This window comes from Musca vetustissima, unplaced genomic scaffold, assembly GCF_032173495.1.
Source record: "Musca vetustissima isolate MV318-11 ecotype Yass unplaced genomic scaffold, APGP_CSIRO_Mvet_v1 utg11186, whole genome shotgun sequence".
In the NCBI taxonomy this organism is placed as follows: Eukaryota; Metazoa; Arthropoda; class Insecta; order Diptera; family Muscidae; genus Musca; species Musca vetustissima.
In genome coordinates, this window is record NW_026882082.1 from 273,097 (window position 1) to 295,429 (window position 22,333).

The 22,333-nt window shown below is 33.7% G+C and overlaps 3 protein-coding genes across 3 annotated transcripts; 2 read left to right on the forward strand and 1 right to left on the reverse strand.

Annotated features, from left to right (window-relative positions):
- The first annotated feature begins 2,856 nt into the window (after window positions 1–2,856).
- On the forward strand, window positions 2,857–17,346 carry LOC133328272 (inhibitor of nuclear factor kappa-B kinase subunit beta). The gene is made up of 6 exons (XM_061536821.1): window positions 2,857–2,956; window positions 11,758–12,164; window positions 12,232–13,275; window positions 14,221–14,393; window positions 14,473–14,913; window positions 17,259–17,346. Exons 1-6 carry the CDS (start codon window positions 2,857–2,859, stop codon window positions 17,344–17,346), a joined length of 2,253 nt encoding a protein of 750 aa, XP_061392805.1.
- A 1,020-nt stretch (window positions 17,347–18,366) lies between these two features.
- LOC133328273 (protein takeout) lies at window positions 18,367–21,044 on the forward strand. The gene is made up of 3 exons (XM_061536822.1): window positions 18,367–18,478; window positions 20,302–20,676; window positions 20,743–21,044. The coding sequence occupies exons 1-3, from the start codon at window positions 18,367–18,369 to the stop codon at window positions 21,042–21,044; spliced, it is 789 nt and encodes a 262-aa protein (XP_061392806.1).
- A 189-nt stretch (window positions 21,045–21,233) lies between these two features.
- LOC133328275 (circadian clock-controlled protein daywake) lies at window positions 21,234–22,332 on the reverse strand. Its single transcript, XM_061536824.1, has 4 exons — window positions 22,281–22,332; window positions 21,801–22,041; window positions 21,549–21,735; window positions 21,234–21,476 (listed from the first exon to the last, which is right to left on the reverse strand). Exons 1-4 carry the CDS (start codon window positions 22,330–22,332, stop codon window positions 21,234–21,236), a joined length of 723 nt encoding a protein of 240 aa, XP_061392808.1.
- Window position 22,333: the final 1 nt, after the last annotated feature.

Below are 22,333 nucleotides of genomic sequence, written 5' to 3' on the forward strand. Positions count from 1 at the left end.
GCTCCCGCATATAGTTTCGTCCGATTTAAGGTAAATGGGGCACCGAAGTCTCTATATATCATTCGAAATTTGGCACGGTGTACTCAATGGAGTCTAGAATGACGTGTGTTAAGTTTCGAGAAAATAGGTTCAGATTTAGATATATCCCGCATATATAGTTTTGTCCGATTTTAGGTAAATGGTACACCAAAGTCCCTATATATCTTTCGATTTGCGCGAAATTTTGCATAATATACTGAATTGAGGCTAGAATGATGTGTGTCAAGTTTAGAGAAAATCGGGTCAGATTTAGATATAGCTCCCATATATATATTTTCGTCCGATTTAAGGTAAATGGGGCACCGAAGTCTCTACATATTTATCGATATGCACGAAATTTTGCATAATGTACGTATACGCAATGGAATTGACGTTTGAGATCGAGTGGATTTCGTAGTCTAAACGTTGCCTAATTGTTTACACGTACCTTTATTCATGGTCTAAATGTCAATCAGCTGATGTTTTGTTTGAAAATGAGAAGAAGAATTACAATAATTGAGATATTTTCCCAATGCTGGGATCGCTTGGAAAGTTAAAAAATCACCTGAAACACACAAAAATTCTATAAATAATTCATTTTCCTTTAAGTTTTTTATTTTTGCATTTGGCAACCGTAAAATATATGAACAAACAATATGTGAAAACAGTTGCAAATTTTGGTACATTGTGAGAGAGTTGTAATTTTTCGTACAAAAACCGCGTTGGATCTCATTAGTATCGTGATTTCGATCATGATTTAAAATAAACCCTGCCGCACGATGATTTAAATTTGTATGATAAATCGTGGTGAATTCAACCTGATTAAGAAAATAAACTTAAAGTACATTTACATATACGATTTTAAATCGACTCGATTAACGAAATCCAGAAATACACCCTAATTGTTTACACATACCGATAATCATGATCTAAATACGGATCAGCTGATGTTTGTTAGTATACATACAAAATTATAAATTTGCTGCAAAAATGTTTGTTTGCAATTTGAACATGAAACGAAGAATTACAACAATGTAAATTTTTTTGAAATGGTGCGATCGTTTGGAAATTTTAAAAAACAACGAAAAACACAAAAATTCTATAAATACTTGTTATTTAATTTTTGTATTTGGTAACCGTTAAATTTAAAAACAAACAACATGTTAAAAAAGTTGCAAATTTTTGTACATTGTGAGAGAGTTGTATTTTTTAGCACAAAAACCGCGTTGCATCTCAGTAGTATCATGATTTCGATCATGATTTAAAATAAACCATGCCGCACGATGATTTAATTTTGTATGGTAAATCATGGTAAATTTAGCCTGATTAAGGAAATAAACCCTGATTCGTCCTTTAATCATGATCAAATGTTATATGTAAATCCGCTTTTAAAGTACATTTACATATACGATTTTAAATCGACTCGATTAGCGAAATCCAGAAATACACCCTAATTGTTTACACATACCCTTAATCATGATCTAAATGCCGATCAGCTGATGTTTGTTAGTATACATACAAAATTATTAATTTGCGCCAAAAATATTTGTTTGCAATTTGAAAAAAAATTACCACAATGGAAATGTTTTTGCAATACTGTGATCGTTTGGAAAGTAAAAAAAAAAACACCTAAAAACACAAAAATTCTATAATTAATTTTTATTTTCCTTTGATCTGTCATTTTTGTATTTGTCAGCCGTTACATTTAAAAACAAAGGGCATGTCAAAACAGTTGCATATTTTGGTACAATGTGAGAGAGTTGTATTTTTTCGTACAAAAACCGCGTTGCATCTCAGTAGTATCATGATTTCGACCATGATTTAAAATAAACCCTGCCGCACGATGATTTAAATTTGTATGATAAATCGTGGTGAATTCAATTTGATTAAGAAAATAAACTCAGATTCAGCCTTTAATCATGAATAATGTTATATGTAAATCCGCTTTATATAAAACTTAATTTATTTTTAGGATTTCGTAAATTCACATCATAAAAAGTGCGTGTGGAAGGCTACGTTTATACTACTAAATACACTCGACCTCAAACGTCAATTCCATTCCGTATACGTCACGTAAATCCAGTGGATTATATTTGACGTATACGCAATGGAATTTCCATTTGTGATCGGGTGGATTTCGTAAATCTAAACTTACTTTAAATGCGCTATTAAACGGGAAAGTGTTCTTTATCAACTGCACGTTTACAGTAACCATACTGTATGTTTACGATACGTTATGCAGTAATTATCGTTAATAGTGTCGTAGAAGGATTTGTTCTTATTAGATTTTTATTAATTAAAATATAAATTCATAAAATAATAAATAAATTAAATTCATATTGAACCCAACTTAATAAAATTATTAAAATAAAAGCTAAAGTTCTGGAATCATGTGTAAAAATCGGTATGCATGCAATAATGCTAACGTGTAAATACAATCACAATTCGAAGTTTGTAGCCCTGGTTGTCACAGTCAGTTGCTGCTGTTGTTGTTGCTTCAAACGTATGGATGTCAATCGCTTGCTGTTGTTTTAGATTTTGTATGTGGTCAGTTTCGGTTTCAGATTCGGATAGTACGTGATATATCTTTATGCATTGGCAAAGTGCAAATAATAACAATAATATGAATGTTTATTTGTGTTATTCTCTTTTTGTGCAAAATATTTTTTGTTGATATAAAAAAAATCTCATTTAGACATCCAAAAATAAATAAAAAGGTGTGAAGTGTATTTGTGTGTGCGTCTGTTTTTTGGACGAAATCAATCACAACAAAGAAAAAAAAAAACAATAACAATAACCTAAAGAGGAAGTTAAAAGAAAAAAAAAAATAACCCAAAAATGCAATCATATAATGATTGGGAATATATTCGAGGTCTGGGTGTAGGTGGTTTTGGAGAAGTCCACCTGTGGCGGCATCGTATTACAAATCAGGAAATCGGTAAGCAACAGCAAATCAAATTTTGGAAGAATAGTGTTTTAATTTTTCATAGATATATTCTAGGTAAGAAAGAGAGCGAGAGAGGGGAGAAAACAAATTACAATCTTTAAAACGATTAAAACGATTTAAAACAATTAAAACGAATCGAAATTTCCAATCAATCAGGATAATCATGAATTTGTTTTGTTTCCAGTCTTTTGATTATAATATTTGCTTATATCTACAATCCAATCTACTAAAAAAACTGAACATAAAAAAGTGTGTCTGAGACTTCGGCGGCAAGTGTGTTTATTGGCATGTGTGATTCACTTGAACTGTTGAATTCCAAGAATTGCACTGCGCTGTTGTTGTGTGTTGTTTGTGGAATTGCTATTGTTGTTATTATTACTTAAACCAAATTTTATATTATTTGTGTATTTGGTGGGGTTATAAATACTATATCTAGCAAAAGTATAAGTAGCTTCTTCCGTTAATACTTCACCTTTTAGAGGGACATATTTTGATTTATGTACACACAATAAAATGAAAATTATATTAAATATATGAATTCGAAGTGTTCATCAAAGGCTCCACAAAATGTATATTCTTGATAAGATTGTCTCATTTAATCTTAATCGATTGTCATATAGACTTTTGAAATTTTGCACATATTTTGATATTCCTCCAAGGGTATTCAAAATAAAATTTTCTTTTTTTTTTTGTACAGTGTAGTCCCACCATTATTTTTGTTAAGACTCTAGCTGCATACTTCAAGTGAAAGTTTTTAATTTGATATTTCGGTTTCTTGGTGGATAAGGAACATCTTCTCAGAATATTTTCAATACGGGTCCATATTTTAGCAATCCAGTATGCTATGCCAAATTTCGCGCAAATCGAAGGACATATAGAAACTTTGGTGAACTATTAACCTAAAATCGAACGAAAATATATATGGGTGCTATATCTAAATCCAGAGCGATGTTCACGAAACTTAACACACATCACTCTAGACTTAATTTAGTTCGCTATGCCAAATTTCGTGCAAATCGAAAAATATATAGGGTCTTTGGTGCACTATTTACCTAAAATTGGACGTAAATATATTTGTGAGCTATATCTAAATCTGATTTTCCCGAAACTCACTACTCATCACTCTAGTCTTAATTTAGTACGCTATACCAAATTTCGTGCGAATCGAAAGATATATATGGGGGCTTTGGTGCACCATTTACCTTAAATCGGACGAAAATATAGGGGAGAGGGGGGCACCTTTGAACGTGGGGCACCTTTGAACAGCGCTCATAAAATCTTGGTGTAATATTTTTCCGACCCGCAACCACATTTTTGTATATGGCAATCTTGTTCTCTATATGCGTAAACCACTTTGGCTTGCTTTTTCAGTTGTCGAAAAATTGTGCATGGGTGACCATGTTTTCTCAGTGTCATTGTAAACTTTTATTCATTGGTTGTAAGGGCGCAGGAAGAATTCTGTGATAGTTTTCTTTCGTCAAACACATTTTTTTGCATTCCAACAATAATTTCAACTTTTGGCTTCGATTTCTCAAAATTTCAAATGGGATAATAAGACTACGAAATTAACTGTATTTTTCACCATATTAATTTTTGTTTTTATGTCATTTTATGTTTTAATAACTTTTGATCTAAATTTTTTAAATTTTGAACATTTTTTATATATTTTTTAATGAAGTAATGCATTTCTGATATGTATTAATAAAATAAATATATATTTAAACATAAACACTGTAAAAAAACACGTCGTTCAAAAAGATGATATTATGCTTAGATATGACGTTTAGAAACAAGTCCACCTCCCGCCAGACCAAACTCACACACTACAATACGCTGATACTTCCCGTGCTGTTGTATGGATCAGAAGCATGAGTACTTGCGCAAGCAGATAAGACAGCTCTTGGAGTGCTTGAGAGACAAATTATCCGAAAGATCTATGGGCCTATCTGCGTTGATGGTGAATATCGCCATCGAATGAATTATGAGTTGTAGCATCTATTCTCGGACATCGGCATTGTCAGACGTATCGAGCTGCAGCTTGTTGGGAGAATAAATGTTCTGTCACAAGCCAGCTAAGTAAGTATGAAGGTACAAGCTGCATTTTCCAATCGAAAAATATGAAGAATACCATCAGTTATTCCATGAATAAGAAGAAGATTTTCAACTCTTCTTTGAAGAGGAAGGCCTTCAGACCTTCTGTGAAGAAGACCTTCAGACATTCTATTAAGAAAAAGAACCCTTTAAGACCTTCTGTGAAGAATACCTTCAGTCATTTGTATGAAGAATAGGGCCCTCTATTTAGAAGAATATCCCCTGCTCTTCTATGAAGAATAAGAGTTCCAGTTTTTTATGCAGAATAATACCTTCATTTCATTTATGACGTTGAAAATTTTTAACTTTTCAATGAAGAAGGTCTTTAGCTATCCTATGAATGGGCCTTCAGCTCTTCTAAGAGGAAGGAGATTTTAAATTTTTCTATGAAGAAGACCATCAGGGCTTTATTTTTGAAAAATACCTGCTATTCTATGCAGATGACCTCCTCTATTAACGACTTCATTTAAGAAGAAGAACATCTTAAACTCTTCAGCTCTTCTATTGATGTGTCTCTGTCTCTGTTTACCTTTTGAAAAATTACACCGGTTTTTTTTAGTCAAAAATTATAATTATTGATATCAATAAAAAAATAGAAAACGTGTCTCTCGCAATAATCTTAATACAATATAATAAAATTTTGCATTTCTTGTTTGTTGATTTCTGATAAGTGTTCTTCTTCTAATTCTCCTCGTGTATGCATCCGATTGACTGACTGACTATTTGCTAAACATTCATGAATCATCTATGAAACTATAATGGGCTTATCACTTTCACACACACACACAATGTAATTAAACCGGCGTTTTGCATTGCAATTTGCCCAGGCCCCTCCGCTCACTTCCCTTGAGATCACATTTTAATAACAATATAAATGCTAGTTTATATAATTGTTAAACAAGTATTTGATTTAATCAAAAATATGAATTTAGAAATTTAACAACAACAATAATGTGAGTGGGAAAATGGAAATCCCTTTTGGGCTTTTTTGTTTCGCCACTGTGCCGGATATCAACACTAAATGTTATTTTAAGAATTTTTTTCTGTCTCATCCAAATGAGAAACAAAAAATATTGTTTTAAAAACACGCAACATCTAAAAATATAGCACACACAAAACTGTTGCTATCAATTTGGCAGTAGGCCAAAGTTTTCGAAAAAGTAAAAGAAAAGAAAATTGCCGGTACTTTATAAATACAAGCAAAAAAGTGCATTTTGAAATTGTGTGTAACAATAAATAGTTTTAAATCCGCAATTAAAGCAGATAATATTGTTGCAAAACCTCTTATCGCTTTGATTAGACAGCCAAAGAAGTAAAGAGTTTACAGTTTGATAATTTTTACTGTTATTTATATTTCTAGGAATTCGATGTTAGGTGATAGATTATTTGGGCATGTTGGCCCACAAGCGAATTTTTATAAAGTTTTATTTTGTTTTCAATAAACTATTACAGAAGCAATGCCAGTAAAAACTGGACATCATTTAACTAAGTAATACTGACACCAATCCTAAAGAATATTTTATAAAGTCCACATATAATCCAGAAAAAATATTGTTTTTTTTTTTTTTAATTTAATGGGCCCTAAAAAGGATTCTTTATAAAATCCACCAGTTTAAAAGTTATTTAAACTCCCTATTTTTGAATGATCCCTGAAATATTTTTTAAAATATCCATCCCTTTTTTATGGTCCCTAAAAAAACGAAACTTAAAAAATTTACTTCTTTTGCTGGTCTCTGAAGAAATTCTAAATAAAATCCCACACCTTTAGATGCACCATAAAAATATTCGTTAAAAGTGAATTCCTTTTGATCATTGATCACTGAAAAAGAACAGTAGGTCGTAAAGTCGTACTGGGCCGACTATATGATACCCTTCACCACTTTGGGTATATTCTACATATGCATCCTTACAATTCCTTCGAGGGAACATTGATATGAAATTGAAATAAATATATGGGAGCTATATCTAAATCTGAACCGATTTTCATGAAACTTAGCACACATCATTCAAGACTTAATTCAGTGCGCTATACAAAATTTCGTCCAAATCGAAAGATATTTAGGGACTTTGGTGCATCATATACATTAAATCGAGCTATATCTCAATCTGAACCGATTTTTAGGAAACTTGAAACATACCATTCCAGACTCAATTCAGTATGCTATGCTAAATTTCGTGCAAATCCAAGGATATATAGAGACTTTGGTGCACCATTTCTATTAAATCGGGCGAAAATATATATGGGAACTATATCTAAATCTGAGCCGATTTTTCTCAATTTCAATAGGGTTCGTACTTGGGCCAAATAAATGCCAAATTTCATCCAATTCCAATCCAAAATGCGACCTGCAACATCAACAGATGCACAGAAGGGCGTACGGACATGCATAAATCGACTCAGAAAGTGATTATATGCATATTCTCAAAGGGAACCGAACAACGTGTCTATTTCTTAACTTCTGTCTATTTCTATTTCTTAACTTCTCGGTTCCCCCAATGTTTGGAATTTTTATTAAACCTGCCTGGAGAAAACGAACCAGACTCTCGGTTCGTTTGGGCCTAGAACATACCAAAATTAATTAAAATACCAAACATTTGGGGAAACGGGAATTGCCACTCAACGATAACTCAAAAATACCAAAGTTCAGCCAAATCGATTAAAAAATTTACCCAGAATTTCCAAAATATAGAATGAAGATGGGAACAGTTTTATAAAAGCTTCCCCGAAACTTGGGTCATTATTGATATTGTTTGTTTTGTTTTCGATTGGAATATTTTCTAACCTATTTGAATCCAAAATACTAAATTACACCCTCTAGTATCAATATTTTTCGGAATTCGTAAAAACAACAAAAATCTCAGTATTATTTTGCGAAAAAGTCATAAGATGGTACACCATTTTAATATCCATTTTCGTAGAGGGCATAAAAATGTTTCTAAATTTATATATTTTTTTTACAAATTGTAACCCGATAAAACCCAGATTTAAATTTAATAAGACCTTATACGGAATACTTTTGGTTGGGGTACGCGATGTTTCGAAAACAATATTTTTTGCGAATGTGTAACCCTTTTGAGAATCTCAAAATAGATATGGCTACGCTCAAAAATATTACACTATGGTTACGAGATTCTTTATCAATGTAAAGAATCATATCCGAACTTATTCCTATTTAAATGCTATTTTATTCAATTCTTTTCTCTTAGAAATAACGAACCTTATTAGACCGTATAGAAAAAGAAGATTCGAAGGCGGTGATTGTCGGAATCTGGTGTAGGAGGATTTGTTTTATTAACAACATTACGGATACGAATGATTTAAGATTCCTGTTATACCTTAAAACACCTTAAACCATCATAAACATCTTGGGGTACACTAGCATATAGCAAAGAGCATTTGTACAGATTGGATTTTGGTTTTAATATATGCAACGAAGCTCTCATTAAATAGAAGCCCTATATGAAAATGCTTTATTATTTTTTCCAATAACACAAAACTCTCATATACTATTTTGTGATTATGTTGTGGTCACTTCATGAAAAATGCAACGCCGAATATTATAAAATTTTACACATATAAACAATTAATACAATTTCTAAAATAACTATTTTTTTGGAACTTTTTCAGTTTTGTGCATTGTTTCAGAATATCTTTTGTTTTTGGATTAGGATTGAATGCTCATGAAACAACAATAAACAAATATCATAATTTCTTTGCTAAATCCGGTCAGTTGATATTTTCTTTTTTTGAAGCCCAGATAAACATTCAATAATAGCAGAACTCGATTTATGTTTAACCACAAAAAATAAACATTTTATTCTTAAATGTGTTGATGAGTACAGAGTCAGTGCAGACAGCCGCCTTTTCAATTCATTTTTATTGTTTATTTTCTGTGGTTAAAACTCACACCAAACGACGATCAGGTCATGTTACAGAGAACAAAAATAAATTTTAATTAGTTTTTTTTTGATAGGTTTAATATGAGAGCTGCTCAAAAATAACAGCTGGACTGGCTGAAATATATGAGTATGAAGTCATAAATATTAGAATTTAGTTTTCAAAGAAAAAAATTCATTATTTTTACAATAGTCATAAAAATCTGAATTTTTGAAACTCTCTCATGCGCATACCAAATTTCTTCAACATTAGCTTCAAATATTATGAATTATTTTTTGTTGTTCTTGTTTATGTTATTTTATGAACATAAAGGAACCCATTTTATTTTGGGTTTCATAAGATAGATTCAAAATTTCACTTCGAGAAATATTAATATTAATTAATATGTTCAGGTCAGAATAGAATTCTATGTCGATTAAGGCATATCTGTTCGCCTGTTGTTGTCATATGTTGCTACTACTACTTCCAGGGTCATTAGTATTCAGAATGGAATATATCGGTTCACGTTTTGAAATAGTGACCAGTTTTAAAATCACTGTAATTATACACAACATTTTAAATATAGCTCAATGTATTCTACATAGCCCCGATATGAAGGTCTCGTCTTATTTATTCTAGGCACTTTTTGTTACCGTAATTTGGCATTCTTGCTGGGCAAACAAAAAAAAATTTCTTCGGAGAATATTTTCGATATGAAAGGTCTTCATGTTTAATTTTCCAATTTGGGTTTCTAAAATTTGGTATTTCGAATTATTTTCAGATCATAAAAAACCCTCCAGAATGCCTGTCACATGATGGTGGGTATAATAAGTTTCGGAACGTCAAAACTTAACAAAGCTATTTTATTCGAACTTACGCTATTCAGAAACGCCCCCCCTTAACGTTTTTTTCTTGAAAAATACAAACAAAAGATGTTTTGAGGTCTTCTATGGACAGTAGAATTTTGTCTATCGTTAGAGTATTTCTTAAGTTGTTCTAAACGCTGAGTATATGTTGAGGTCATCTACAGGTATCGTATAAATATATGTGAGTTTTAACCACAGAAAATAAACAATAAAAATGAATTGAAAAGCTGTCATGTACTCATCAACACATTTAAGAATAAAATGTTTATTTTTTGTGGTTAAACATAAATCGAGTTCTGCTATTATTGAATGTTTATCTGGGCTTCAAAAAAAAAAAGAAAATATCAACTGACCGGATTTAGCAAAGAATATAAATAGTCATCTTGAGGTCTTCTATACACAGGGGATCTCCAATAGACAGAAGAAAATTTTCAGCATATAGACTGAAGACCTATTGAGGTCATCTACAGACCAAGGACGTGGTATCGTATATATAGAAGTCATCTTGAGGTCTTCTATACACAGAAGTCTTTTTGAGAATTTCCATACACACAGGGTCTTCTATAGACAGAAGATCTCAAAAAGGTCTCCTATAGACAGAATAATTTTTCCAGCATATAGACAGACTAAAACCCTATAGAGGTCATCTACAGACCGAGGATGTCTTATGGTCCCCTATTGACAGAATATCTCTTGAGAACTTCTATGGATAAAAGATCTCTGAAGATTTGTATATACTAACAGAAGACTTTTTGAGACCATCTGCAGGCAGAAGACCTCTTGAGCATATAGAATGAAGACCTATTGAGGTCTTATACAGACCGAGGACGTTTTATGATCCCCTATAGACAAAATATCTCTGGAGAACTTCTATAGATAAAAGACCTCTGGAAATTTGGATATACAAACAGAAGACTTTTTGAGACCATCTACAGGTAGAAGACCTTTTCAGGTATTCTATAGGAAGACCTTTTTGTCTGAGAATCTCTCTCGAGTTAGGGAACGAATTTATATACATCGGTACTGCCATAAACAAAACTAATAACATCAGCTTTGAAATCCGGAGAGAATAGTATTGGCCAACAGATGCTACTATGGTCTGAGTAAGCAACGCCACCTCTCGCCAGACCAAACTCACACTCTACAATACACTGATATTGCCCATGCTGCTGTAATATGGATCTGAAGCATGGGAACTTGTGCAAGCTGATTAGGCGACTCTTTGGGGTGTTTGAGAGAAAAATTCTACGGAAGATCTATGGGCCAATCTGCGTCGACGGTGAATATCGTCCATCTATTCGCGGACATCGACATAATCAGACGGATCAAGCTGCAGCGACTACGTTGGCTAGGTCATGTTGTGAGAATGGATGAGGATTCCCCCACTAAAAAGGCATATAAAAGCGAGCCAAGTGATGATTCAGGCAGAAGGGAAAGGCCACGAATCCGATGGAAAGATCAAGTAGAAGACAACATTTCGGAATATGGTCTTTGAAATTGGATGAGATGAGCACAAGACCGAAGCGGGTGGAAATCTTTTTTAAGCTCGACTTATGGAACAACCTTTCTGTCACAAGCCAGCTTGATTTCTTTTTTAGAAATAAGACCTTATGAGGTCATCTGTAGACCAGAGGTATCTTAATATAGATTTTTGTGATAGGAGGTGTACTATTGGATGCCAACTTAAAATTGGTATCAGAAAAATGCCTTGCCAAATATTTTCATTCACGGACAAGCCGTTTCTTTGGCTTCAATTACCGACAAATGAAGTCAAAGAGAAACCCCTTTATTTGAGGTATTTAACAAAAATGAATTTTTCTTAGTATGGTGGAGGCATGTCCATCGGAATTTATTTGTTTCTTTATTAAATTTTGAGATATTTAGTAACTTGTTTTATTATTATTTTTGTTGTTGTGATTCATAATTTATTATTGCTGTTGTTTCTCGTCTTTTTACAGCTACGAAACTTTTGAAACCCAACACATTGCTGAGACCACACGAAGTTGGCAAATTTAAAAAACGTTGGCTTCAAGAATACAATTGGATGCATTCACTGCAGACGCCCTACATTGTGGGTGCCATTGATTTGCCCGACAAGACATTTCTCAGTTATCTACAGAATAACAATCATATGCGCGAGCTACCCGTTATAGTCATGGAATACTGTAATGCGGGAGATTTGCGTAGTCGCCTGGAAGAAATCGAACACCAAAATGGTTTGCATGAAAAGGAGATTCGTGGTATATTGCTGGCCCTGCGGCATGCTGTAGAATATCTACACAATGAATGTAATATTGAGCATCGTGATATAAAACCAGAGAATATTGTCATACATCGTGATGGTGGTGGTGGAACTATTTATAAGGTAAGAGGTTATATTTCTTATATATCTTGAAAATTTAAATTTAACTTTCTTTTGTTTTTTTTTTCAGTTAACAGATTTTGGTTATGCCCGTGAAATACCAGAAGAAACAATTGCCCAAAGTGTGGTGGGCACCCGACACTATGTCGCCCCCGAAGTTATTGAACCCGGTAGTTATACCAAAACGGTGGATTATTGGTCGGTCGGTGTCATGACGTTTGAGTTAATCTGTGGCATTCGACCATTTCTGCCCCACAAAGAATTCAAAGTGATTTTGACAGAGATTTTGGTTAAACCACCCAAAAGTATTGCCATTACCCAGGATTTGAAACCTTTCCAGCAACAAGAAAAATACCATAGTCACGATAAAATATTCCATGAAAATCTTTGTTCGCCCATTTTTATTGAACGTATTGAGAAATGGCTTCAATTGGCTTTGGATGGTAACTACAAGACCCGAGGCCACACCGAAGACCGGCTGTGTTTCTTCACCGATTTGGATTCCCTATTGGCAACGAAAATTATCACCGTCTTCTCTCTAAGTTCATATGAATTTTATCATTTCGATGCTACAACATTTGCCAATACTGGCGATTTTTTCAATCAACTTTCTCAGCAGACACAAATTAAGCCAGAACACATTTTCATAACACTACCACCATTACATCCGAAACGAATTTTGGCCAATATCCGGGAGCCAATTGATTTCTATGTGGACGAATGGTCAGATACCGGTAATCGTGATAATCCACGTGCCATGTTATATGTAACGGATGTAAAAAAACGACAATGCGACTACAATTCACATCGTAACACGATGAACTCATATAGCGCGCAATCGATAATGGAATTTTTTAAAATCGATAAACAAAAATATGACAAAGTTCCGATTTGGTTGTTGGAAGAATTTGAAAGGCGTGTCCACTATTTGTTGCAAAACGAACAACGTTACTTGGAATGCTATATACATGGGCTATATCAATTTATAATTTCCATTGAAGATGAAGCTTTTCGTATGGAAGAGAGCATTCAACGAATTCATGAGAATACATTGCGTGTGGCTGGACGGTTCCAACAATATGAGTATACAGCAAATTTATGTGCCAAAATGCAGGTAAGAAAAGGATGTATGGTTTCCCTAAAAGACCTCAAGACAGGTCATCTATAAAATATCTCAAGTGGTCTTCGGTCTATTCTATGACAACGGAAACCCTTAAGAGGTAATATCTACTTTCGTATTCTACCTAAATAAGACCTCAAAAAGGTCTACCTTTTATAGACAACCCCATGAAGTCTTACTTCTGAAGACCCGAAGAGGTCTATAAAACACATCAAAAGATGTTCTCTTCATAGTCTAAAGAAGATCTCAAGATAAGTTCTGTCTGTAGATTTTTTTCTATAGATGACGTCAAGTAGTAGTCTTTCTATCGAATATCTCAATAGGAATTCTTTCTATACAATACTTTAAGATGCCCTCCTTCTTCTTATTACACTCCAAGGGGTCTTCTGTATTCAAGGAAGCGGCTTTATATAGAAGACCTCAAGGGGCCTTCTGAAACCAGAAGAGCCCAAGGGGCATTCTTTCTATTTAACATTTTAAAATGCCATTCTTTTATAGAATACCTCAAGAGGCCCTTTTTCTATATAACGTATCTTCCTTCTGTATACGACTTCAAGAGGCCTACAGGAGACCTTAAAAGCTCTTCTGTCTATAGAAGATCGAAAAATGTCTTCCGTGTATAGAAGAACTCAATGAGTCCACGACCTTCTGTGTATATTACACCTCAAGGGGTTTTCTATCTTCAAAGGGACGTCTTTATAAAGAATACCTCAAAGGGTTTTCGGTCTATAGAATATCTTAAGACATGTTCTGCCTCGAGAGATCTTCTGCCTTTAGGAGACATCAAAAGATCTTCTGTCTGCAGAAGGATTCACTCTATGAAAAAGTCTTCTGTCTATGTTAGGCCTCAAAACTTCTTTGCTCTTTAAGTTCCACATACTTGAATTTACCTTTTCTATATTTTATTCATTAAAATATTTTCCTATTTTTTTATTTCAGAACTCACAAGTCCCTGCCGGACGGGCTAATGCATTAAGTGACAAATTGCACGTTCTGCAAGGTGAGGTCGTCTCAAAACTTAGAGAACGTCACCGATCATTATTGAGACATTGTAAAGCTCTTGCCAGTCGGGAAATACTACAATCTCTGCCCAAAGAAGATATTTACAAGCTGTAAGTAGATTTTCATAATACATATTATTTCCCTAAAAAAAACACCCTAATAAAATGTTGTATTTCTTTCCCACCATAGCAAATCATTTCGTGAATTTCTCTCCAGAACAAATCTATCCATGGCATCGAATGCCCAACGCATGAATAATTGTATTGAGGCCGTTGATAGATGGGCAACACAAACATCGAAATTTCCCAGCAACGAATTATTTGAACTACACGATGAAATTATGATCCAGTGTAGTATTTATGTGAAAATATTATCAAGTTTAGAACCCAACTTTAAGCTATTGAATAATTTGGAAAAGGAACTAGAAAGTGAAACTGAAAGAATGCTATCGATGCCGCCGCGTCAAAATGGTGAACTTATTACGAAAATGGGTAGTCTCTGTATTGATGGCGGGAATGATCTTCCTCAACCGGCACCGATGTCTCACAACAGTGTGGATTCTTTGTCATTGGTGTTGAATGGTCATTGCCAAGAGGATGTTACAAAACTCATTGAAAACATTAATAATTTGTAAGTATATAAATGATTTTGTATAACTCGGTACCTCCAATAGACGAAAAACGGTTTTTAAGTATGTTCTTCAATAGACAGAATGCTTTATATGATTCAATAGACGAAAACGTTTGAGGTGTTAATAGAACTCTTATGGTATTTTTTAAGTAAAAATCTAGTTGACGCCTTGACGCCTTCAATAGACGGAATTTGTTTCTCGGCCTTGAGACAGAGGGCCACTTGAAGCCCACACAATGTTTTTATGAACTACAAGCGTGAATTTTTTAAGAATATGTAGCGTGAATTATACGGGATACAGTAGATATTTATTTTGAGGATTTTTAAGTCTTCTATAGGCAGAATACCTCGTGAAGTCTTATATCGACAATAGACCTCTTGTGGTATTTCATAGACAAACGATCTCTTGAGATAATCTATTAACTTAAGAACATTGAGGACAATATGTAGAATAAAATATGGAGATTTTTAAAGAATATTTTGGACTGGACTATAAGTGCGACACACGGGAATTTTTTAAGGATTATTTTCTTGGACTATGAATAAAATTAGTGAATATTTTAGATATTTGGTAATGGGGTATAGTCACTTTTTTTGTAAACTGTAAATTTTAGAATAACTGAAACATGTTCTATAGTTTGCTGTTCTCAAAAAAATAAGATAGAAATGACCTGTTTAATTTATTTAAATCACGTTGAGAATCAGTACCAAAAATAAAATTTTTCATGAAATTGACTTTTTTTCGGTTGAAGTTTAAAAATAATTTTTTGTTTTACGGATGTACTTTAATCGTTATTACTAAAGCATTAAAATAATCAGTATGAACTAAAAATCAAATAATATGCGCGACTGCACCACATAATCACCAATTTGGAAAAAAAACTAGACATTTCTTCAGTAAACACAAGTTTAGGTAATGTGGTATACCTTGATTCTGCATGAAAAAAGGCCAGCACTAGACAAAATCTCATTACTATGTGAAACATTTGTACTCTACGAGAGTCTACCATGAATCACAAGGATGAAAAACAAAGGCTATGAGTTTTAACAACTTCTCCATACAAAAATTAAAAATTGCCATGTGTAGACATTATTATATAATAAAAATTAAAGTTGCACTCAATGTATCCGTTAAAAATCTTAACAGGCATAAATCTCGAGCTAATTCGCATTCATTAAAAACAATAAATTATATAAGATATCAATTGGAAGTGAAAATTATACTATACCACATTAACATCATGTGGTATACCACATTACCTGCACTTTTTTTAAAATCACTTTTTGTGGGATTTCAAATATTTTCTCAAATATCTCTTAAATTGTTAGAATAATATTATTTTCAAATTGATACATGGAAAGACAACACATGTAGCATGTTAAGTGTAAATTTTCAATTTAATCGGATAAAAAATAAAAATTTGGCAATCTAAAAACAAATGGGTATACCACATTTGCATCACCTCCTATACACAGACAGAATATCTCTTGATGTATTTTTTTGACAGAAGGTGCTTAAGAATTTTTGAAATGTGCAGAAGACTCCTTGAGGTCTTCTATTTACAAAAACACATAAGACATTCTGATGTTTTCTTTATTGGCCAAAGACCTATCATGTCTACTGATGGAAAGCTTCTTGAGACCTCTTTGAATCTAATATATAGATATAAAAAAATTAAGAATCTAAAAAACCAGGAAGTATAAGGATGTAGTTAAGAGGTTTCGATGGCTATAGAAATTCGGACTTAAAGTTTCTAATGATGCTGTAGATTAAAACAGGTTCCATAGTTAAATAGGAGCTTAGGCACGGTGGAATGTGAGCACCCACCAATCTGTGCCGCATGTAGGCCAGGACTGGACAGCGGCACAGGAGATGCTCACTTGTCTCCGTCTCCTCTTCGTCAACACAGAGTCTGTAGTAGTCAGTAACATCATGGTCCCATTTACTGGTAAAGGCCTGCCATTAGTCTGACTATCCACAAAGATAGTCACCGGTTCAACGATCTCTCCATACAGACTTTTTACCAAATCAGCTACATTCCAGATCGATTTCAGCTTTGAAAACACTACAGTTGCTATCCAGCTTGTAGGTAATCTCCAGGCCTAACCTTTCCGTCTGTATAGAAAACCAGACCGTCTAGAGGAGAGTTGCTACGTTTCCAGTCGTCTTTATTAGGAATAACGACTTCTAAATCGTCAAATCTCAGAGCTGGTGATATATTCGCTTAGTTTTACACGTTAGTCCAATGTCATACCTATCTTCGGATTACTGGTTTCGATATTTTATTTTATAAATTGAGTTGAAAAATATTTAATTTTTTATTATTTTTTTTTCTTTTTTACAGAAATGATTCACTCATGAACGTTTGGGGAACTGAATCGGATGATATGTGTATCGATGATAGTTTGCCCACAACTATTAATGATATATAAACTTAAAAAAAAAAATAAAAATACATTTATTTTTATTTTTTGTCTCAAATATGTTATAAATATTATTTAGAATGCTTACTCTTTACCCTACTCTTCCATTCTCCCTCCCTCTCTCTCTCTCTCTCTCTCTCTCTCTCTGTTTTTTCCAAATTTTCTACAAAACCAAAGATAACGTTTTAATTGCATTTTGAATTTGTTGATCAAATCCTGAGAAGACAACTGAACATAGTTTTAGATAAACAAAAAATAAAGTATCTCAGTTATCCTCCATAAAAAATTATATAAGATAAAATTTATTCTTACTTTAATATAGAAAAATCAAATATTGTTAAACTGTTTTTTAAATAAAATACGTTTATTATCTGACTGTTAGTGAGCGTTAATACTTTATAATACTTTAATTTCCTTTTTTATGTATTTATCTAGTCTTGAATATCTTAAACATATTTTAACAATCAATTCTTATTATTATTATTTTAAGATTATTTTTATAAACATTTCAATTGTTATTTCTACAAATTAATTGGTAAACTATTTTTTCAACATTTTATACCGCCCATGACATTTTATTCTACAAAATTAAAATGTACAATAAAAGTCATAAGATGGCAACAATATTTCCATCTTAATAATAACATTAGTATATTAAAAAAAATTAAACTATTTTTTGGAATATTATAGCAATTAGATTTTGTTTATATGTAAATGTGATAGACGAAAGTGCCTATATTATTATTTTTTTTAATTTTATTTTATAAAAATATACCTGTACAAAAAACATACACATATACTGAAAAATAAAGAAAAAAAATCTTTCGACAAGACAAAAACAAATATCACGTTTTTATTTGGAACTTCTTTCTTGGTCTTCTTCTACTTTGATTTTGCATAGCTTGCAATGTCAATACAAAAATTCATATTCAGCATAAATTTATTTTATTTATAAACCGCGATAATGGTGGTCATTAGACACAGTTCGCCGTCGAAATTCCGGAGAGTAATTTGTAAACACACTTAAAAATGTTAAATGGAAAAGTGTATCAGTTCTTATATGCCATCGTCTTTTTGATATTATGGAATCAAACCTCAGCTGGACCTGGCTACAGTAAAAGGGAACGATCAATTAAATTGCGTGAGTATTACTGTTTCAGAGGTCCTCTTGAGGTCTTCTTTGTATAGAAGGCCTAAAGAGGTCTTCTTTGTATGGAAGACCTCAAGAGGTCTTTTGTCCATAGAAGACCTCAAGAGGTCTTCTTTGTATGGAAGACCTCAGGAGGTCTTTTGTCCATAGAAGACCTCAAGAGGTCTTTTGTCCATAGAAGACCTCAAGAGGTCTTCTGACTATATAGAAGACCTCAAGAGGTCTTCTGTCTATATAGAAGACCTCAAGAGGTCTTCTGTCTATATAGAAGACCTCAAGAGGTCTTCTGTCTATATAGAAGACCTCAAGAGGTCTTCTGTCTATATAGAAGACCTCAAGAGGTCTTCTGTCTATATAGAAGACCTCAAGAGGTCTTCTGTCTATATAGAAGACCTCAAGAGGTCTTCTGTCTATATAGAAGACCTCAAGAGGTCTTCCTATATAGAAGACCTCAAGAGGTCTTCTGTATATAGAAGACCTCAAGAGGTCTTCTGTCTATATAGAAGACCTCAAGAGGTCTTCTGTCTATATAGAAGACCTCAAGAGGTCTTCTGTCTATATAGAAGACCTCAAGAGGTCTTCTGTCTATATAGAAGACCTCAAGAGGTCTTCTGTCTATATAGAAGACCTCAAGAGGTCTTCTGTCTATATAGAAGACCTCAAGAGGTCTTCTGTCTATATAGAAGACCTCAAGAGGTCTTCTGTCTATATAGAAGACCTCAAGAGGTCTTCTGTCTATATAAGAGGTCTTCTGTCTATATAGAAGACCTCAAGAGGTCTTCTGTATAGAAGACCTCAAGATATAGAAGACCTCAAGAGGTCTTCTGACCTCTATATAGAAGACCTCAAGAGGTCTTCTGTCTATATAGAAGACCTCAAGAGGTCTTCTGTCTATATAGAAGAGAGAGGTCTTCTGTCTATATAGAAGACCTCAAGAGGTCTTCTGTCTATATAGAAGACCTCAAGAGGTCTTCTGTCTATATAGAAGACCTCAAGAGGTCTTCTGTCTATATAGAAGACCTCAAGAGGTCTTCTGTCTATATAGAAGACCTCAAGAGGTCTTCTGTCTATATAGAAGACCTCAAGAGGTCTTCTGTCTATATAGAAGACCTCAAGAGGTCTTCTGTCTATATAGAAGACCTCAAGAGGTCTTCTGTCTATATAGAAGACCTCAAGAGGTCTTCTGTCTATATAGAAGACCTCAAGGGGTCTTCTGTCTATAGAAGACCTCAAGGGGTCTTCTGTCTATAGAAGACCTCAAGGGGTCTTCTGTCTATAGAAGACCTCAAGGGGTCTTCTGTCTATAGAAGACCTCAAGGGGTCTTCTGTCTATAGAAGACCTCAAGGGGTTTTCTGTCTATAGAAGACCTCAAGGGGTCTTCTGTCTATAGAAGACCTCAAGGGGTCTTCTGTCTATAGAAGACCTCAAGGGGTCTTCTGTCTATAGAAGACCTCAATAGGTCTTCTGTCTATAGAGAAGACAGAAGAATTCAAGACATCTTCAGTCTTGAGTTCTTCTGCCTTTAGAAGACCCTAAAAGGTTTTCTGTCTTTAGAAGGCTTCAAAGGACATTCTTTCTTTGGAGGACGTTTAAATGTCTTAATTTTTGAGAAGGCCCCAAGAAGCCTTCTGTTTTTATTATACCTCAAGAGGTCTTCTTTCATTAGAAAATCTCGAGCGGTATTCTTTCTTTAGAAGATCTCATGTGGTCTTCTGAAGAGGGTCTCAAGTGATCCTCTGTAGCATGTGATGATCGCAAGAGGTCTGTTTATTACCTCAATGGGATTTTTGTCTATTGCTCTTAATATTTTTAGCTTCCTTTTTGAAAATCTGCCATCGTTCGGATCCTCAGCTAAATAAATGTGCCCGCAATGCACTGTATTCGTTAAAGGATCGTTTAGAATATGGTATACCCGAATTGTATATACCAGCTATGGAACCATTGGTTATACCGGAAATAAAAATGAACCAGGACACCGGTGCTGTGTACATAAAATCCAGTTATAAAAATGTTGAAATCTATGGCATGTCTAGATTTGCCGTTAAGTCGCTGCACATTGATGCGAATAAAATGAAATTTACCACCACCATGCTGTTTCCCAATCTAACCATGCATGCCGATTATGAAATTGATGGTAAAATAATGATGATGCCAATGACCGGATCGGGAAGATGTAATGCCAACTTTAGTAAGTATAAAAACGGCCAATTTCTTTACCAACACACACTAAGAGTAGTCATTTTTTTTCTCCTAGCCGATGTCACCATGACCACTGTGATTTTGGGTGAGCGACAAAAGAAAAATGGACGCACCTATTTCAATGTCAAGGATATCACAGTGAACTATAATGTGGGGAAAGTTCAAATCCATTTAAATAATCTGTTCAATGGTGACAATGCTTTGGGTGAACGCATGAATGCTTTTTTGAATGAGAACTGGGATTCGTTGTCGGAAGAGTTGAGGCCATTGCTGGAGAAAGCCTTCTCTCGGGTAATACGTTCGTCAACAGATAAGTTATTTAAAGCTTATAGCTATGATGAGCTGTTGCCAAAGTAAGGAGACAAATATACGAATTTATGTTTTTAAGGTATACCATAAGGCGTGGATTTTTTAAAAAATATTTTTAAAGTATGCTATTAGGCATCGGTTTTTTATATTTTATTTAATTTCTTCTTCTTAAAACTATATAATAAAATTTTATAATAAATATATAAAATAATTAAATGCAGTATAAAATAACAACAATTAAACTAGCCATAATTTCAATGGTATTTTTGAGAAGACATTATTCCACAGACCATGGAAGATGTCAGCCAGACCCTTTTCCAAATCTGGTCTCAATTCAGCAATGACATCATTGCCATTTTGATTAAGGAACGAATTAATGGAGGCGGCCAAAATTTCATTGCCATTGAAAAGATTGTGGAGATGAATGCGCATTGAGCCGACATTGAAGGTTACCTTCATGTCATCGATGTGAATTACTTCCTGGAAAGAGAATAGAAATTAGGGATTATTTGCAATACATTAGATTAAAATAAAATTCGGAAAGTGAACTACCTCTGGAGCATTACGTAAACTAATTTTGGTATATACAGCCGTTTTGACATCCTTCAAGGCCAGCCGAACATCTCCATTGCCCACCAATGGTAATACCAAAATGTGACCATTTAAATTATATTTGGCTCGTATGCGTAGCAAGGGGATTTCCAGTTCAAAATTTAAGATTTTCTTTTCCAAATCCAAACTAGAATTGAAGGGGGTTGTTGAAGTTTTGATTTAATAATTCTTTTCAGTAAAATTTCCACTTACACAGCCCTCTTGACGGTGGCATTTGAGGGACCTCGTATTACAAGATTTTGAAAGCCACCAGCCAATATGAGATTTCCACTACCCTTCTGTACGGAAACTTGATCAATGTGCAGTGGCTCAAAGCCGTTGACACCAATTTCCGGTATACCCGTAGCCAAGGCCGGAAAGCAACCCTCAAAGAATTTTCTAAAGCATTTATCTTCATTGGGATTTTCACGAGGGCAGGTTCTTAACCAGGAGGCTGGAAGAAAGCAGGGGAAGGGTTTATTAGAATCTAGGGAATAGGGCAACTCGATGCTTTATTGTTAAATATGGTAACTATAAAAATTTAAATTACAAATATTTCAAAAATTTAAAACAATTGTTAAAGAGGAAACTAAAAATAATTCCAAATCCCGCAATTAACCAAATTTCAAAGTTCTGGTCATCAAATATTGAAGCAGGATGCATTTTTATCCGAACACTGATATTAACTTTTACTATGAATATTTGCCTTCGTGGAGCCTTTATTGTCGCACTCCAAAGAAATCATG

Excerpts from the sequence above, each read along its gene's own strand:
- LOC133328272 (XM_061536821.1), top strand. The coding sequence starts at position 2,857 with ATGCAATCATATAATGATTGGGAATATATTCGAGGTCTGGGTGTAGGT. Across the intron at positions 2,957-11,757 it reads TATTACAAATCAGGAAATCG|CTACGAAACTTTTGAAACCC; the intron begins GTAAGCAACAGC and ends GTCTTTTTACAG. Across the intron at positions 13,276-14,220 it reads ATTTATGTGCCAAAATGCAG|AACTCACAAGTCCCTGCCGG; the intron begins GTAAGAAAAGGA and ends TTTTTATTTCAG.
- LOC133328273 (XM_061536822.1), top strand. The coding sequence starts at position 18,367 with ATGTTAAATGGAAAAGTGTATCAGTTCTTATATGCCATCGTCTTTTTG. Across the intron at positions 18,479-20,301 it reads GGAACGATCAATTAAATTGC|CTTCCTTTTTGAAAATCTGC; the intron begins GTGAGTATTACT and ends TAATATTTTTAG. Across the intron at positions 20,677-20,742 it reads AAGATGTAATGCCAACTTTA|CCGATGTCACCATGACCACT; the intron begins GTAAGTATAAAA and ends TTTTTCTCCTAG.
- LOC133328275 (XM_061536824.1), bottom strand. The coding sequence starts at position 22,332 with ATGATTTCTTTGGAGTGCGACAATAAAGGCTCCACGAAGGCAAATATT. Across the intron at positions 22,042-22,280 it reads CACGAAGGCAAATATTCATA|CCTCCTGGTTAAGAACCTGC; the intron begins GTAAAAGTTAAT and ends GCTTTCTTCCAG. Across the intron at positions 21,736-21,800 it reads GCCACCGTCAAGAGGGCTGT|TTTGGATTTGGAAAAGAAAA; the intron begins GTAAGTGGAAAT and ends CTTCAATTCTAG.